This window comes from Trichechus manatus, unplaced genomic scaffold (assembly GCF_000243295.1).
Source record: "Trichechus manatus latirostris isolate Lorelei unplaced genomic scaffold, TriManLat1.0 scaffold00023, whole genome shotgun sequence".
Lineage (NCBI taxonomy): Eukaryota > Metazoa > Chordata > Mammalia > Sirenia > Trichechidae > Trichechus > Trichechus manatus.
In genome coordinates this window covers 23,436,402-23,450,778 of record NW_004443959.1, presented here as the reverse complement: position 1 = coordinate 23,450,778, position 14,377 = coordinate 23,436,402, and the positions used below count along the sequence as shown (strand labels likewise).

The 14,377-nt window shown below is 41.6% G+C and overlaps 1 protein-coding gene across 1 annotated transcript in view; it reads right to left on the bottom strand.

Moving 5' to 3' along the window:
- The window catches only part of MYOM2 (myomesin 2), a 35,196-nt gene that overhangs the window by 16,097 nt on the left and 4,722 nt on the right, over positions 1 to 14,377 (bottom strand). Inside the window, exons 3-5 of the mRNA XM_023728315.1 lie at positions 12,135 to 12,303; positions 11,856 to 12,007; positions 10,548 to 10,640 (exon numbers count right to left, since the gene is read on the bottom strand). Of these exons, the coding sequence (XP_023584083.1) occupies positions 10,548 to 10,640; positions 11,856 to 12,007; positions 12,135 to 12,303 (414 nt within the window). The remainder of the gene's footprint in view (positions 1 to 10,547; positions 10,641 to 11,855; positions 12,008 to 12,134; positions 12,304 to 14,377) is intronic.

Sequence of the window (14,377 nt, the reverse complement as noted above, 5' to 3'; positions counted from 1 at the left end):
CATTATTTTGTCATTCCTAGATGTGCTTTCACTCCCTTTGTCATGTTCATTTGGATAAGCCATTATTTCTGTGTTCTTTGTGTGTCTTGTGATTTTTTGTTGGGGTATTGGAATTTTGAGGGTGTTAACTTCCTCAGTTTTCCCCAGTATTTGGTGTTCTGGCCCATACTACTTTCTGCAAAAAGACTCATAAGTGGGCAGAGCCTTTGGCCTTTGTTTACCCTTTCCTCTCTCTCTCTGTGATGGCTTCTTCACCCTCCCTGGTTTAATTAAGATTTGAAAGTTCCAGATCTTAGTTTTCAACTTTCAATCTCTCCCAAACACGACAGAGAACACACTGTGGTCAGCCTATCCACCAGCAGGCACCGCCACTCAGGCGACAAATCATGTACTAATCAATCTATACACCAGGGGATGCAGTCCTCTCTCTCTGGCTATTACTCCCTTCCCTTCTCTGTTTCTGTAACCACATTTTTAGCCAGAAAACCCACATTCAGTGAGCTTCCTTTGGGGCTGGGTGTTGCCCTGCTGTTTTGCCTGAGGCTTCCTTCCCTGTTTTGTGGGGGCTGCTTATATCTCAGCTGGAATTCAGAAGAAGCACAGGCAGACTTTCCTCCATTTCAGGAGGAGAAGGGGCTGGCACTCCCCAGAAGGACCTCTAAGAGATCTGTCTTGTTGGTTTCAGAGCTCCGATGACCCTGTAGTGGTTGCGGGAGCAGTCTCCACTAAGGTTAACCACCTCCTGACTCTATTGTAGGGAACCTTCTATAGGAGTTTGTATCAGTCCAACAGCTGACAGTTACCAGTTGGGGAAGTGGTTGTCCTACTCCAAACAGACCCCCAGGGAAGTCTGCCTTATTGCTGTCAGAGACTCCCTGCCCCATAGTTTGTTGGCTGTGGGTGTAGCCTCTACCAATAATGCCTGCTTGCTTCCTAGCACACAGCAGCCTCAGTCAGCAGTCCTCAGTGCCCACCAGAAGGGAGAGTAGACAGTCCCAAACTGATCCCCAGGGAGGTCTGTCCTGTTGGTTTCAGAGGCCTGAGCTGTAGGGTACACAGGGAGGCCAGTAGAGTGTTTACTATGGGAGCAGACTCCACTGCATGGACCTTCTGTAGCAATTTGTGGTAGGCTTGCTGCCTACAGTGTCTGGGTGGGGGAGGTGCTGGCACACTCCAAATGGACCCCCAGAGAGGTCTGCTTTGTTGATTTTAGTGAAGATGTTTGGGGTCCTTTCTCTGTACAGACAGGGGCTGTGGTGGTTAGGCAAGCAAACTCCTTTTCTGGGGCTACTTCCCCAGTTCACAGTAGCCGATGACCTGCATGGCTGGGGCAGGAGGGGCAGGGATGTTGGGAGAAGCGATTTTCCTACTGTATGCAACTAGTTGTTGATCGGTTGATTCTTGCCTGTCTGCAGTTCCCCATTGTTTTCCTCTGCTACCCCATTCTGAGTCTCTCAAAGCCGAGCACTGTTTCCTTGTTGTATTTCTTGTGTATTTGTGGAGGATGGTCAAAATGGTGGTCTGTTTATGCCGCTATTTTCCCAGAATCTGATGATCCCCATTCTTAAAGCCCCTTGGACTAAAAACCCAGAATGAGGCAGCTGAGGGTTCATCAAAGCTCCTGACCAGAACTAGAGCAGTTTAGAGGACTCGGTGTGTTATCTGGCATGAACAAAGGATTCTGAGGCATGTGCACAGACACATTAACTTCCTGAGTGAGTAACTCTCCACCAGGGAGTTTATGGGAGATTATATTCAGAATCCCAAAGTAATATCCAGACATGACTCACTCACTCAAGGATGGTTTAAAAATGTTTAAATTGGACCACACGTGAGGCATTCCTCCTTGCAGAGTTATAGAGGGTTGCATGCTCATCCCTAGAAAGAACAGTGGCCCAGGAATTGTCAAAGACCCCAGTTTTTCAAAGGTGTAGCTCTTCAGTTTTCCCACATCCATCTTACAGAAATCCAAATACCAAACACTTGGCCATCGAGTTGATTGCTACCCGTGGCGACTAGACTAGAACTGAGCTCCACAAGGTTTTCTTAGAGCCCTGGTGATACAGTGGTTAAAGCGCTCAGCTACTAACCGAAAGCTTGGTGGTTTGAACCCACCAGCTACTTCACGGGAGAAAGATGTGGCAGTCTGCTTCTGTAAAGATGGCAGCCTAAGAAACCATATGGGGCAGTTCTACTCTGTCCTATAGGGTCACTGTGAGTCAGAATAGACTAGACAGTAAAGGGTTTAATCTTACAGAAGCATATCATCGGGCCTTTATTCCATGGCGCCACTGGCTGGATTTGAACCACCAGCCTTTTGATTAGTAGTGGAACACAAACCATTTGCTCCACCCAGAGACCTGTCATCTTACAAAAGCTGAAGCTTATTTTCTTGGCTATGAGCTGTCATCCCGTCAGCTTCCCCAGAAAACTTAACTGAAGGAAGAGGGGCGTGAGGAGGAGGAACTAATCTTTACTGAGCTTTCACTAACTGGCAGGAACTCTGCTAGGTACTTCGCATTTGCTATTTTCTATGATATTCTCAAGGACCCTGGAAAATAGATATTATTATCCGGTAACCATGATGAGAAAGTCCACTCTTTAAGAAGTTAAGTAGACAAGGTCTGAAAAACTGCAAAATTTGCTTTTTTCTGCTAGTTTCTACTGCCTCTCAAAGAAGGAAGCACTGTGAACATAATGTCAATCTGGGAAGGGAAACACCATGAAAAATCCTAGTAAGAAAAAAAGAAAAAGTTTACTCAACCCTTATCTTTAAAATGCATGAAGGAGTTAATGTTCCCAGAGACAAAACCCATTCTTAGTAGGTTGTTAGTAATCTTATTTTCTTCTCCAGTCCCCTTGGAGCTGAAAATATTTTCTCCAACTAAAAGTATGCAGTGTCTCCAATGAAGGAGAGAGAAAGTTTCAGAGACCTATGCTATCTCCTAAGAACTCCTGTACCCCTTCATGAAGTTCAAACCCATCTTTAATGTGTCGGGGAGTGCCATCTGGCCTCCTGTAAGGGCTCCTGCTCTAGGAGGAGATCACACTACAGAGCCCAATCCATGTAGATTTACAAACCAAGTTCATTATCTTCTAGTTCACCTTGGAAGAATACAAACCCATCTACGAAGCCCATCAACAAAGCTACAGTACTAGCCTGAACTCATTAGAAATTGCTTTGCTATGCAATTTACAAATACATGGCCGGTATAGCCACATCCCCAGGAGCAAAGTAATAGAGAGTGTGTGTAACACATGAAAACCCCATACTGTAGAAGCTTTTACTACTGCTAAGCCTTAACATGATGTGCTCACCTATCCATATAATAAATGCATACACCTACCCACACAGAACACAGGGTACAGTAGTTGTCCCTTAGGAACACACCTGCCTAGGGGGCTGGGGACACAGGGTGACAGGAAGAACAACTTCCCTTACATACTCTTTTGTATGGCTTGAATTTTTTTACCTTATGCCTGTGTTAAACTTTTTCTAAACAATCAAACCACCGTATTTTTATAAATAAAGTCAATAGATTGGAAGATATTTATCTTCTAGGATCAGCCCTGCAAGATTCCTGCCCTGACTAACAACCACATACAGATTAAAGAGAGCTGTAACATCGCATAGCCTCAGCCGGAAGCATTAGAAAGCCAGAGTGTTCTGGAAAGAAGCAAAGCATTCTGTAAAACATGCTTGATTCCAACCTCCTGACCTGCAGTCTGTTCTTTGAACACACAAAGACATGGACTAAGACTCACAAGGAGGGAGCACTGTGCCATGAGTCAAACATCCCAGCACAGAGCAGAGCAGAAGGGGCAGATGCAGTCTGCTGTTTACAAGGGAGATCCGGCTGGACCAGCACAAAGACTGTCCCCTTAGCCCAACTGGTTAGGGTTGTTACCAATTCCTGAGCGAGGAGGCTATTAATAGCTAAACCCACATTAAGTCCTTAGAGGGAAGTGTATATAGATTTCATTTAGAGTGTGTCCCATCAGTCTCCGTAAATTGTTTATTATCTTTTTAAACCCCTCAGTTAAAGAACCCTTTTGGAGATTAGTCAGTATCAGAGGTTTTCAAGCTGTGTTCCATAGTTTTCAAATTGAATTTCCCAAATGTGCTACAAATTTCTTCCTCCATAGGCGTTCTAGCAATTTTTAAAACTGCACTATACTAAAAGCATGCACTCAGATGCATTATATACCAGTAACCCAGTGAAGGCCAACAAGAGTTTTATGCTGCAGCCTAATTTGTTTTTGCATGACCCTCAGGCAAAGCTTCTCCTACCACCTCTGTTTAATTGAATAATATTCAGAGATATCAAAGTAAAACTTCATGTTTCCATTTGCAATTACTCATCTTTGTGAATCAGATTTTTTTTTCAATATTTTACAAACAAAATAAAATCTAGGAGAAAAAAATGGTTACTGAGACTTTTAAGACTATGAGGCTTCAACAATCTTCTACAAGTTCTAAATCTATGCATTCATTGGAACAGCCTGATAATTCTCATTTGTTGACTCTATAAAAAAACAAACAGTATACATTTTAAACTATTAAAATACATTCATTGAGTACCTACACTTTGCTCAGGTGACTTTGATGATCAAATAAAATAATATATTTGAAAAAATTTTCTAATTTTAAAGTATTATATTAATCTTATATAATATTAATTAAAATTTGGTAACTGAAATCCTGAACCAAAAGTTCAAAAATGATTCCCTCTCTTGGCTTTTGGAGAAAGACCCTCTCCTTGCCCATATTCATACAAAACAACACAGATTTCTAAGTGATTTGAGAACTGCAACTAATTCCTGCTTCACTACTCCTAACCTTAGAGAAAGGAATAAAGCTTGTAATAGAATGGATGGAAATGGATTATTTGTGCCTAGGAGAAGGGAAGGAATTAGCAGGACAAATCCTATATGCCAAGGCACACGTTTTTAAGCTTGTTTTTTCGATTGATTTAAGGCATTAAGACCTGGCGGGAAGAGGGGGAGAGCTACCTAACACGTTAGCGCTGATTATTTTGTCCAATTAGCACTAATTACTTAGCAGTAGGGAATGGAATCAGAGAGAAAGAACCCTGTACCAGGGGAGAAGCACCCAGGCAAGTGGCAGATACTCTCAACCTTTGAGAGCTAAGGAGTCCTTGAACCCTCCACGGTGTTACGCAAAATTTTGCCTGTTTGTTCTTACGTGAACTTATTCAGTAGAAAGGGTCCCAGCTTTCCTCTTGTGTGATGAAGTCCATAACCACTAAAAATATTCAGACCCATTGATCTACTACAATGATCTCCCCTGGAGGGTGCACCAAGCTGAGGGAATATGAATAATCCACTGAATGGTAGAAATAAAAATTAAAACTTTCATTTGTTTATTTTTATCTCATTCTTTTTACGTTTCTCTTTTTAAATGTTTTATACTATATAAAATATATTTGAACATAAGTCCATTATACCAAAAAAAAAAAAAAAACCCACCATTGCCATTGAGTTGATGCCAACTCATAGTGACCCTAGAGGACAGAGGAGAACTGCCCCATAGGGTTTCCAAGGAGCAGCTGGTGGAGTTGAACTGCCAACCTTTTGGATAGCAGCTGAGCTCTTAACCACTGTGCCACCAGGGCTCCAGGTCCATATATAGATTATAAATAAATATACATTCATGTATTAGAGATGAGGGCTCAAAAATATTTGTGGACTATTGGTGCAGTAGAGGTACTTGGGTGGCACAAACTGTGCTTGACTACTAGCCTAAAGGTTGGAGGTTCAAACTTATCCAGTGGTACTGTGGAAGAAAGGCCTGGTGAGCTGCTTCCATAAAGATTATAACCAAGAAAACTGTATGGAGTAGTTCTACTTTGCAATACTTGGGATCTCCATAAGTCGGAATCAACTAAACTGCAATGGGTTTGGTTGTTATTTGTTTGATCTGTTGGTTGGTTTTTATTGGCTCTATGGTTGGACTATAGGCCATTCTCGGTTGTGAACCAATTAAGAGGCATAGGTGCTTGTGGGCAAGGAGGCAAGTGTAGATACTAGGCTGATGGAGAGCAAGGGCTAGGCAGCCACTGAAGATACTTGGCCTAAATTAAAAATTGTGTCTATGGGTAATTCTGAAATTGGGCGCTTTGCCCCACATGTGTTACTACATCTCAAGAGGACTCCATTTTTTCTCTCCTTTCTCATATCCCCTTCTGCCTCCCAATGCTGTCCTAAGAGAAAGCATTTAGCTAACCCACAGAGTCTAATTCTAGCCTTCACTTCATGCTGTGAGAATTTGCAAGCAACTGATTAGGAGGCAAGAGGTTTTATTTTTCTCTTTGGACAGGTTCCCAGAATAGGCAGAGACATTTTTCTTTGGTCTCAGTTCTTACAAACTTCCATGAGGGCACATTTGCATCCCAGTATTTCAATCTGAAGTGCCCCCAAAGCAACTCCGTGGGAGAAATCAAGAAGACTTTATCTATTTTAATGATGGACAGACAAAAGACAAAAGGTTGAAAGGCAAATACATTTGTTATGGGTAGTCAAGGCCCAACGTTCTCAAACTGTAAGTGGGTTTAACATTGGGTTTCAAACTTGTCTCAAATCAGAATTTGAATAGCAAAGCCTAAAAATAAAATATGCGAAGATTTTAGCCCAAAAATCATTCTGCAAGGCAGTGGGGTGTAGGAAGTGGTGGTGTTACTAATAAAACACGAGACTGATTGTTCTAAATACCTTTGTAAAAATATGAGAACAACATAAAAATTCTTTGAGGAATAGAACTCACACTGTAAGTCCCAAGAGAAAACCTCATGAGCTCACAAAATAGTGCCAACTACCATTTTAAATTGAAATAGTACCAAAGGGTAAGCTTCCTTTTTGGCACTTCAAGAATTTGGCGATAGCAGCCGAAGAATATTCATAGGAATAAATGTCACTCTTGTAACAGAAGGAAAAACTCACTCCCATGCCAATCAAGAAGGGAGAAGCCAACACATTCCGCCCCACCTAAAATGGCCACGGATCAGATGATGCGCAGCTCAGCGCTTTGGTATGAACAGCTGAGATGAGCTATAATTTGTGGGCTTTCCCCATTGCTCTTTTTTTTCTGGAGAATATTAATATTTCATCCATTTAAAAGCCCCCCAATATGGATTAAAATACTAAGAGAAAAGTTGGTCTTGGCAATTTCCTTTATTATTTGCATATTTATGCAAAATCCTGTGTATCAAAGGAGACCTAGATTTGTAAATCATTTATCTATGGTTTTCTGAGGCCTTTTAACCAACCGTGTTTACCTGATTAGTTCACTTTGTTCAAAGTCTATACTATTCCCAGTATAAAGTTTAAAAGTTGACAAGTGTGAATATGATTTCTTTTCATACATGAGAAAGGGAAAGAGGATTTCTTTTTAAAATAATTATTAAAATAAAGCTTGAAAACAAGTTAATTTCTAATTCAAACTGAGCTACTTAACCCTAAACAATAGTAACACATCCTAGATTAGAAAACATACATCCCTAAAACTGAATGTACTCATCAAGACGATGGTACGTGTTCTCCTTCTACATATTATGGATTACTGTGTATTAAAATTTCCACAAATTTTAGAAATCAAAGAAGAAAAAAATACTCTGAAAAAATACAGAAAGGGGTCCAACTAGCTCTCAACATATGAAGAAACCCCAACCTTCTACACAAGCGTACATGAGCTCATTACCAAGATACATCCTACTCCACCCACAGCCTTTCTCACCCCGGTTGATGCACAGACCCAAGCTTTCTTGACTCTTCCTTTTGCACTAAGACCCCACATCCAATCCGTAAGCAAATCCTATTGATTCTACCATGAATATTTGCCCAGAATCCGACCACTTCTCACCACCCCCACTGCTACCGCCCTGGTCCAAGCCACACCATCTTTTTTGAATTTCAGCCACAGCTTCCCAACAGGTACTCTGCCTCTGCCTTTACATCTATTCATAATCAGACCGATCCTGCAAAATGTAAGTCAGATAATTCATTTCTGTCCTTAATCTCTATAGCCTTCCTTTTCCCTTAAAGTGAAAGCCGACATTCTTGCAACGGCCTATAGGGTCCTAGGTTATCTGCACTGTTCCTGGCTGCCTCTCTGGCCCCCTACTACCACTCTCATCAACCTACTCCAGCCAAACTGGCCCTCTTGCTCTTCCTCATACGTGCCAGGCACGCGCCTCTCTATCTAACTCCTTCATCCCCTCCAAGCCTTGCTCATGTGACATCTTCTCAATGAAGGCCTCGCCTGACCATCCTATTCAATACCACAACTGCCCCCACCACCACACCATACAGGCCCCATCTGCCCACCCAGCACCTAGAACCTTCTGACTTAATTATACAATTCACTTGTTTAAGTACGGTTCACCTCCTCATGCTAGAAAGTAAGGCCTTGAAGACAGGAATCTTGGTTTTGGCCGCTGAGGTATCGGAAGCATCCAGAACGGTGTCTGGCACATAGCAGGTTATCAATAAAAATAGAGAAGAAGAGATAAACCTAAGATAGAGTAGGGCCAGAAGGCCAGGGTCTCAAGCTTTTCCAGAGAGCCTCCTATTTCCGTAGAGAAACAAGTTAACAGCTCATCATAAATTTTGATCTTAGCCATGACCTTTTAACTTCTTGTTCTAATTAATCTGCGGATGGAAAAATGATTCCAGTAGTGAAAAACCTTCCAGGCCTCGCCGAGGCTGTGAGAAGCTTCTTCCATGTGCTAGAGGAGGCCAGGGTTTACACACGGAAGAAGGAACATAGACCCCCATGCTGACGCCTGGGCACCCTAATCTGCAAAACACTCAGCACCACTCTGCAGACACCATCTGGGAAACATGGCGCATGTGGCATCAGGAAAGAAGTGGCTCCCTCCAGGCACCAACAGACAAGTCAGAAAACAGCAGCAAGGAGAAAACAGGTAGTAGGAAGAGGAACAATGTATGACCCTGAAGGAACAGAAAAGGAGCCGAAGAAATAAACTATGCAAAAAATGACTTTCCAATGGGGATTCTCCCAGACCAGGAAGGAAGAACTAATGTATAAAAGTGTTTTTAATTAAAAAAGAAAAATACTTCTATTATGAACACGCATCTGGGGAGAAGATGCTAGAATAATAAATACTTGTGCTGTGCTGTCACATTTGACTCTCATAAGTCACCTCTGGAAATTAACAGATGCATTTATCTCTAAGTAAGCTGAGCCTAATTATGACGCAGTCACTACTTTGCCGTTTAGTAATAGTCACATCATATTTTGAATGTGTTACTTATTCATTATGTTATTTATACCAGCGTCCCTCATCTTTTCCTGGAAAGAATTGGATGTAATTTACTTCACGTGTGGGTGCGCGCGCACACACGCGCACACACACACACACACACACACACAATTACCATATGTTTATATAATGATCTCCCATTTCTGGAGGGTTCACATACATGGTCTTATTTGACTGCCACAAGAGCTCTATTAGACATACAGAGAAGACATAAATTTTTATTTTCTGTCCCTTGATAATTATTTTCAGATAAAAATATTATCTCTCAGGAAGATTTAAAGACTTATCCAAAGTCGCCATGCAAATGGTAGATTAGGGATTCAAACCCACGTCTTCTGGTTCCTAGACTAATGTTTAATTTTTAAATTATAGTACATTAAGTATTCACATGTACTTTAAAAATTAACCATGGAGCCATGGGAAAGTGTCATAATAGACTACTAAGAGAAAAAGGTAGATTCTATAATGTTATGATCTTTTTGTAAAAAACAAAAGACATATATGCAGATAAACGGAAAAAGAGAATAGCGTGATCTCATTTTTATAAGCACCAAAATGTGTGTGTGTGTGCGTATGTTGTGTTGTGTGTTGTGTATGTGTTGTGTTGTATATGGAAAAAAAGAAATGCTAGTTATACACCCAGAGTCCCTGGGTGGCACAAATGGTTAAGCACTTGCCCACTAGCCAAGTGTGCTCTGCACATGTGGGGTCGACTCAATGGCAGCTAACAACGACAAGGTATACACAAAAATACTGACGCTGTAATTAGCTTCACTTTCTAGTTACAACAGTTTTTTCAAGTTGTAATAAGAAAAAAATAATAATAATGGTTATGTTTCTTTTCAAAGTCTGAGTTTAGGGCCTGTTACTCAAACCAAGTAGGAAGATAAAACCCCTCTGCTAAACAGGTGTAAATGAAATCTTCCTGTATTTCACGTAGTCTTTACACCTAGATGTCCTTATCTTTCCTCAAGCTATTTAGTTTCTTTCTTTCCAGAATGGGAACCTTGTCAAGAGCTACAGATTCTTCATTCCTCTGGCCTAACATCAAGAGGAAACAAAGGGTAGCTTCTAACTCCCATTAAATTAACTCCTAAATACCACTCAAAAGTCACGGGCAATGCAAGCAGATGTGGTGTGAATTGGCCTCCATTTTTTAAATTTGATTTCTTCTTTTGTGTTTGAAATGTAAATTATTGGATGCCAGGTGTTCCAGAGTACACTGCCCCAGGACAACTGCCTTACCTGTTTATCTCCAGCGTGTGCACGCCATACTTGCTCTCAATGCGATACTTTCCCGGCTCACCTGCTTGGCAGATCAAGCTACCATCTTTATACCTAAACAAAGGAAACCCTTATTTTAGTTAAAAGCTGATTCTTTTTTTCCGTTTTATCGCAGTCTTCTTGACTGCACCCGTAACATGCTATAGCTATGCTACTATACACTTCACTTTCTAGCACCCAAGGTGGGTGGGAGGAGGGGGAGCGTTGTAGGAAGGATTCACAGCTGGCGTCTCCTTTTTTCAGGAAGTCAACAGCATTGGCATAACACAAACTATCTGGACCATCCTCAGCCTATGACAGAGTGTCCTCCAAAAGTCAGCTTGAACTTTGGTCGTTAGGAACAGAACGTATCATTCCATCATTAAAAATGTAACCGATGTTGGTTAGATCCCACTAGCCTATGTAGGCCCTAGTGGAGCTGGAATATGATAGTTCTGCAGGATCTAACCACACGGAAATCCTGACTAGAGGAAACTGGCTTCTTAGCTCCATGCCAGGAGAGCAGGGCCACGTCTACCCTCAGTAGAGTCTTGGCATCAGAATAAGAGACTTTCAGGCTCCTGGGCCTGCCATACGAACAGCGATGGAGTTGAGATTGTATTTTTCTGAACTGCTGCTGAGAGTTTCAATTCCGATTACAAGGAAAGTGTTTATCGTTTTTGTGGCAAACTACAAACTTTGGAGCTTTATTATCACTTCCCACAAGCGGGAAAACAAATAGAAATTTATAAATATATGTTTTTTAATTTTAGCAACAGACATTGACATAAAAAGGGGCTGTGGGGCTTAAAGATTTAATTCTTCAATTATCACAAAGTTCAATTAACTACAGCACTGCAGTCCCAAAGCTTCTGAGTTTAGGGTTGCTACTTATGAGTCTCCTCTCGTTAAAATCATAGAAACTTAGCACTCACGTGCAAAGAGTCAGCAACAACGCAAACGAAAGCTTAGTGACAGTTATGCACATGAATACATGTCAATTCAATAAACCTTTTTTTACATTAAAAACTAATCCTGGGAAATCAGTCAAATTAATTTCACCAACACAAAAATACCTGTACCTTATTTAAAATGCCTATTTCACGAGTTTTTATAAACATATTTCTTACAGAGACTTTCAAGCACAGCTGCCTAGAGAATACATTTTGTGGCATGCGATTACTTCGTTTTCGTCTTCTTCACGTGCACATTTTAGCCAATCCCTTCTCTACTCTGAAAAGAAAACGAAGTATGACATTTTTAAACCCCTGGGAACAGAAAAATACTGACCATTGTACCACGGGCGTAGGAAATCCTTGAACAGTAAAACAAAGCTTCACAGACATCTTTTCCCAGACAGTATGGGACCTCAGTCTCACCAAAATCTCAGGGGCTCTAATCATCCGTTCTTCAGATGAATGCCTTTCCCAGGCCAGCTTATCCTCCATCTGTCATCAAGACAGAAGAACGGTAGGGCATTGTAGGGAGAGCTATGCTTCATGAACAACGCAACTCTGACCTGTCAAGCCACATCAGCTTAATGGTGACAAACTATAATTTAATCAACACATCCAAAAAGCAATCCAAAGATTCCCCTACCATCTGCTCAACAGCATATTTGTCCAGCTTATCCCGAGCAAGTGAACGCGCCAGGTGAACGTCTTCTTCTAGCTGAGCCAGTTCACTGAGAAAACGCTGCCGCTTGGTTTCTCCATAAGATGCCACCAGTGATTGGTACCTGCACCATCAAAGAAGCTACATTATTCTCAGGACACACTGAAAAGATGACGTGCTCATTAAAGGTCCTGTTCTCTCTCCCAGGATTTCCTTAAGCAGGGTGCAAGAAAAAATATTAGAAATGCTGTTTATATTTATCTCTTTCAAGAGTATACTGGTGAATTTTTAATACCTTACATTAAAAAAAAAAGTTATGAAGGATATATATATACATGATTCATCAATAAAATTAATTAGGAGTTATATGCTCCAATTTCTTTTTATCAATAAGAATGTATGATTACAATAGTTTAGAGACCCATAGACTATGTTTTAGAAAATTACTAAGAATGGTCCAAGTGTGAACAAGCTCCATTCAAAGAGGCTGTATGTGTTTCTGGCCATATTAAGGGTTGGAGGTGAATCTTGTATGTGGTACATCATAATCAACAAACAGCAAAGCAAAACAAGCGTTGGACTTGGAGTGAGAAAGTTAGTTCGAGGCTCCTTACAAACGGATTTGTTTGCGCACCTTTATATACGTGGCAACGCCATGAAGTAGATGTTCGATAAAGACCTCACAGCCACAAACAAATCACTTAACCTTTTGAGGATTCAGTCTCCTCATTTATAAAATAAAGCTAAGCCTGGCTACAGGGACCTGGGGCTCAAAATGGTACTTCTGGGCTTTTAAAGTCCGTTCCAATATGTTATGACAGCTTAAGAAATTGCGCCTCTCACCCGTGAGTAGTTTTTCTTCGGCTGGGCAGCATAAGAAGGTTATTTGTTTTCCTGGGGAGACTACAGTTTCTGGTTGAATTTAAGACTGAATTAAAGACTTTGGAATTAACAGGTACAGATGAGAAATAAGTCTATATTCTAGAATAATAAAAAGGATAAAATGAAAGATTCAGCTTCGTCTATCTGTCATGGTAGGAAAGAAACGATGCACACAGTCTCTAAGCGGGCGTGCCATCATTGTGAAATCCTCAAATGACGCCCGTCCATACTGCCGGGACTGAGACTGCTCTGGAAAGGCTGTGTCATCTTTTTCCAGACTCGGGTCCGCTTCACCTTTGCATTCCCTACATCCCATCAAAATTACGATGCTGCTTGCTGTTCTGCTTAGCCCCTTCTGATCGTGTCCCACGCCTCAGAGAAATCTCCCTCTCGTCCCCTCCTATCAAAATTCTCTTCCCTTCAAGACCCATCTCCAAAGCAATCTCTCCCATGCTGCTATTGATAATCTGCTCCACTGTTCCTTTGAGCCCCCAAAGGTCTTTGGATTTCTCTTGCGGCCTTTATGGCAATAACCTGTGTAGAAGGTTTATCCCACTTGGCTCCTCACCGCCTAGCAGAGCATGAACGCCTTAGGAAAAAGGGTGGCCTACTCCTCATGTCTGCATTCCCAGGCTGCTTCATGTAGTATGCATACTCAGGAAGTGCTTATCAAATATTCATTCGGCTCATCCTGGGCGGGGGAGGTAGGGTTAATGAGCCGTGGGGATCAGGAAGAGTGTACAGTCCTGCCCGGGAAGGAAAAGAGGCATGACGGAAAAAGGCTGTACCAAAAAAAAAAAAAGAAATTTGTTTTCAGCATAAAGTTTGGGAGCTGAAGACGTTGCTGGACTAGCTTGATTTCATATTAAAAAAATAGAATATTAGAGTTGGAGGGGACCTTGTGAATCAAGTCTACCCAGAGCTGTCAATAAAATTGTCCAAAAAACTACTGCAGGTTAGTGATAAAGCCCTTTTAGAACTCTGGTTCCACGGCTGCCGGCCCAATGCCCCTTCCCAACATTGCCTGTCCCTGGTTCCGGTTTATACCTCTCGAAACAGTATACGGAGCCCTGGTGGCGCAGTGGTTAAGAGCTCACGCTGCTCACCAAAAGGTCAGCAGTTGGAATCCACCAGCTGCTCCTTGGAAACACTGTTGGGTAGTTCTCCTCGGTCCTGTAGGGTCGCTCTGAGTCGGAATCGACTAGACGGCAACAGACTTAAACAGCATATAAAACTATAACCTAATGTCAGCCATTTGGGAGGTCTGAAAGCGAGTCCAGAATTTCAAAAACTTCCACGTCTTCTCAATACAGAAA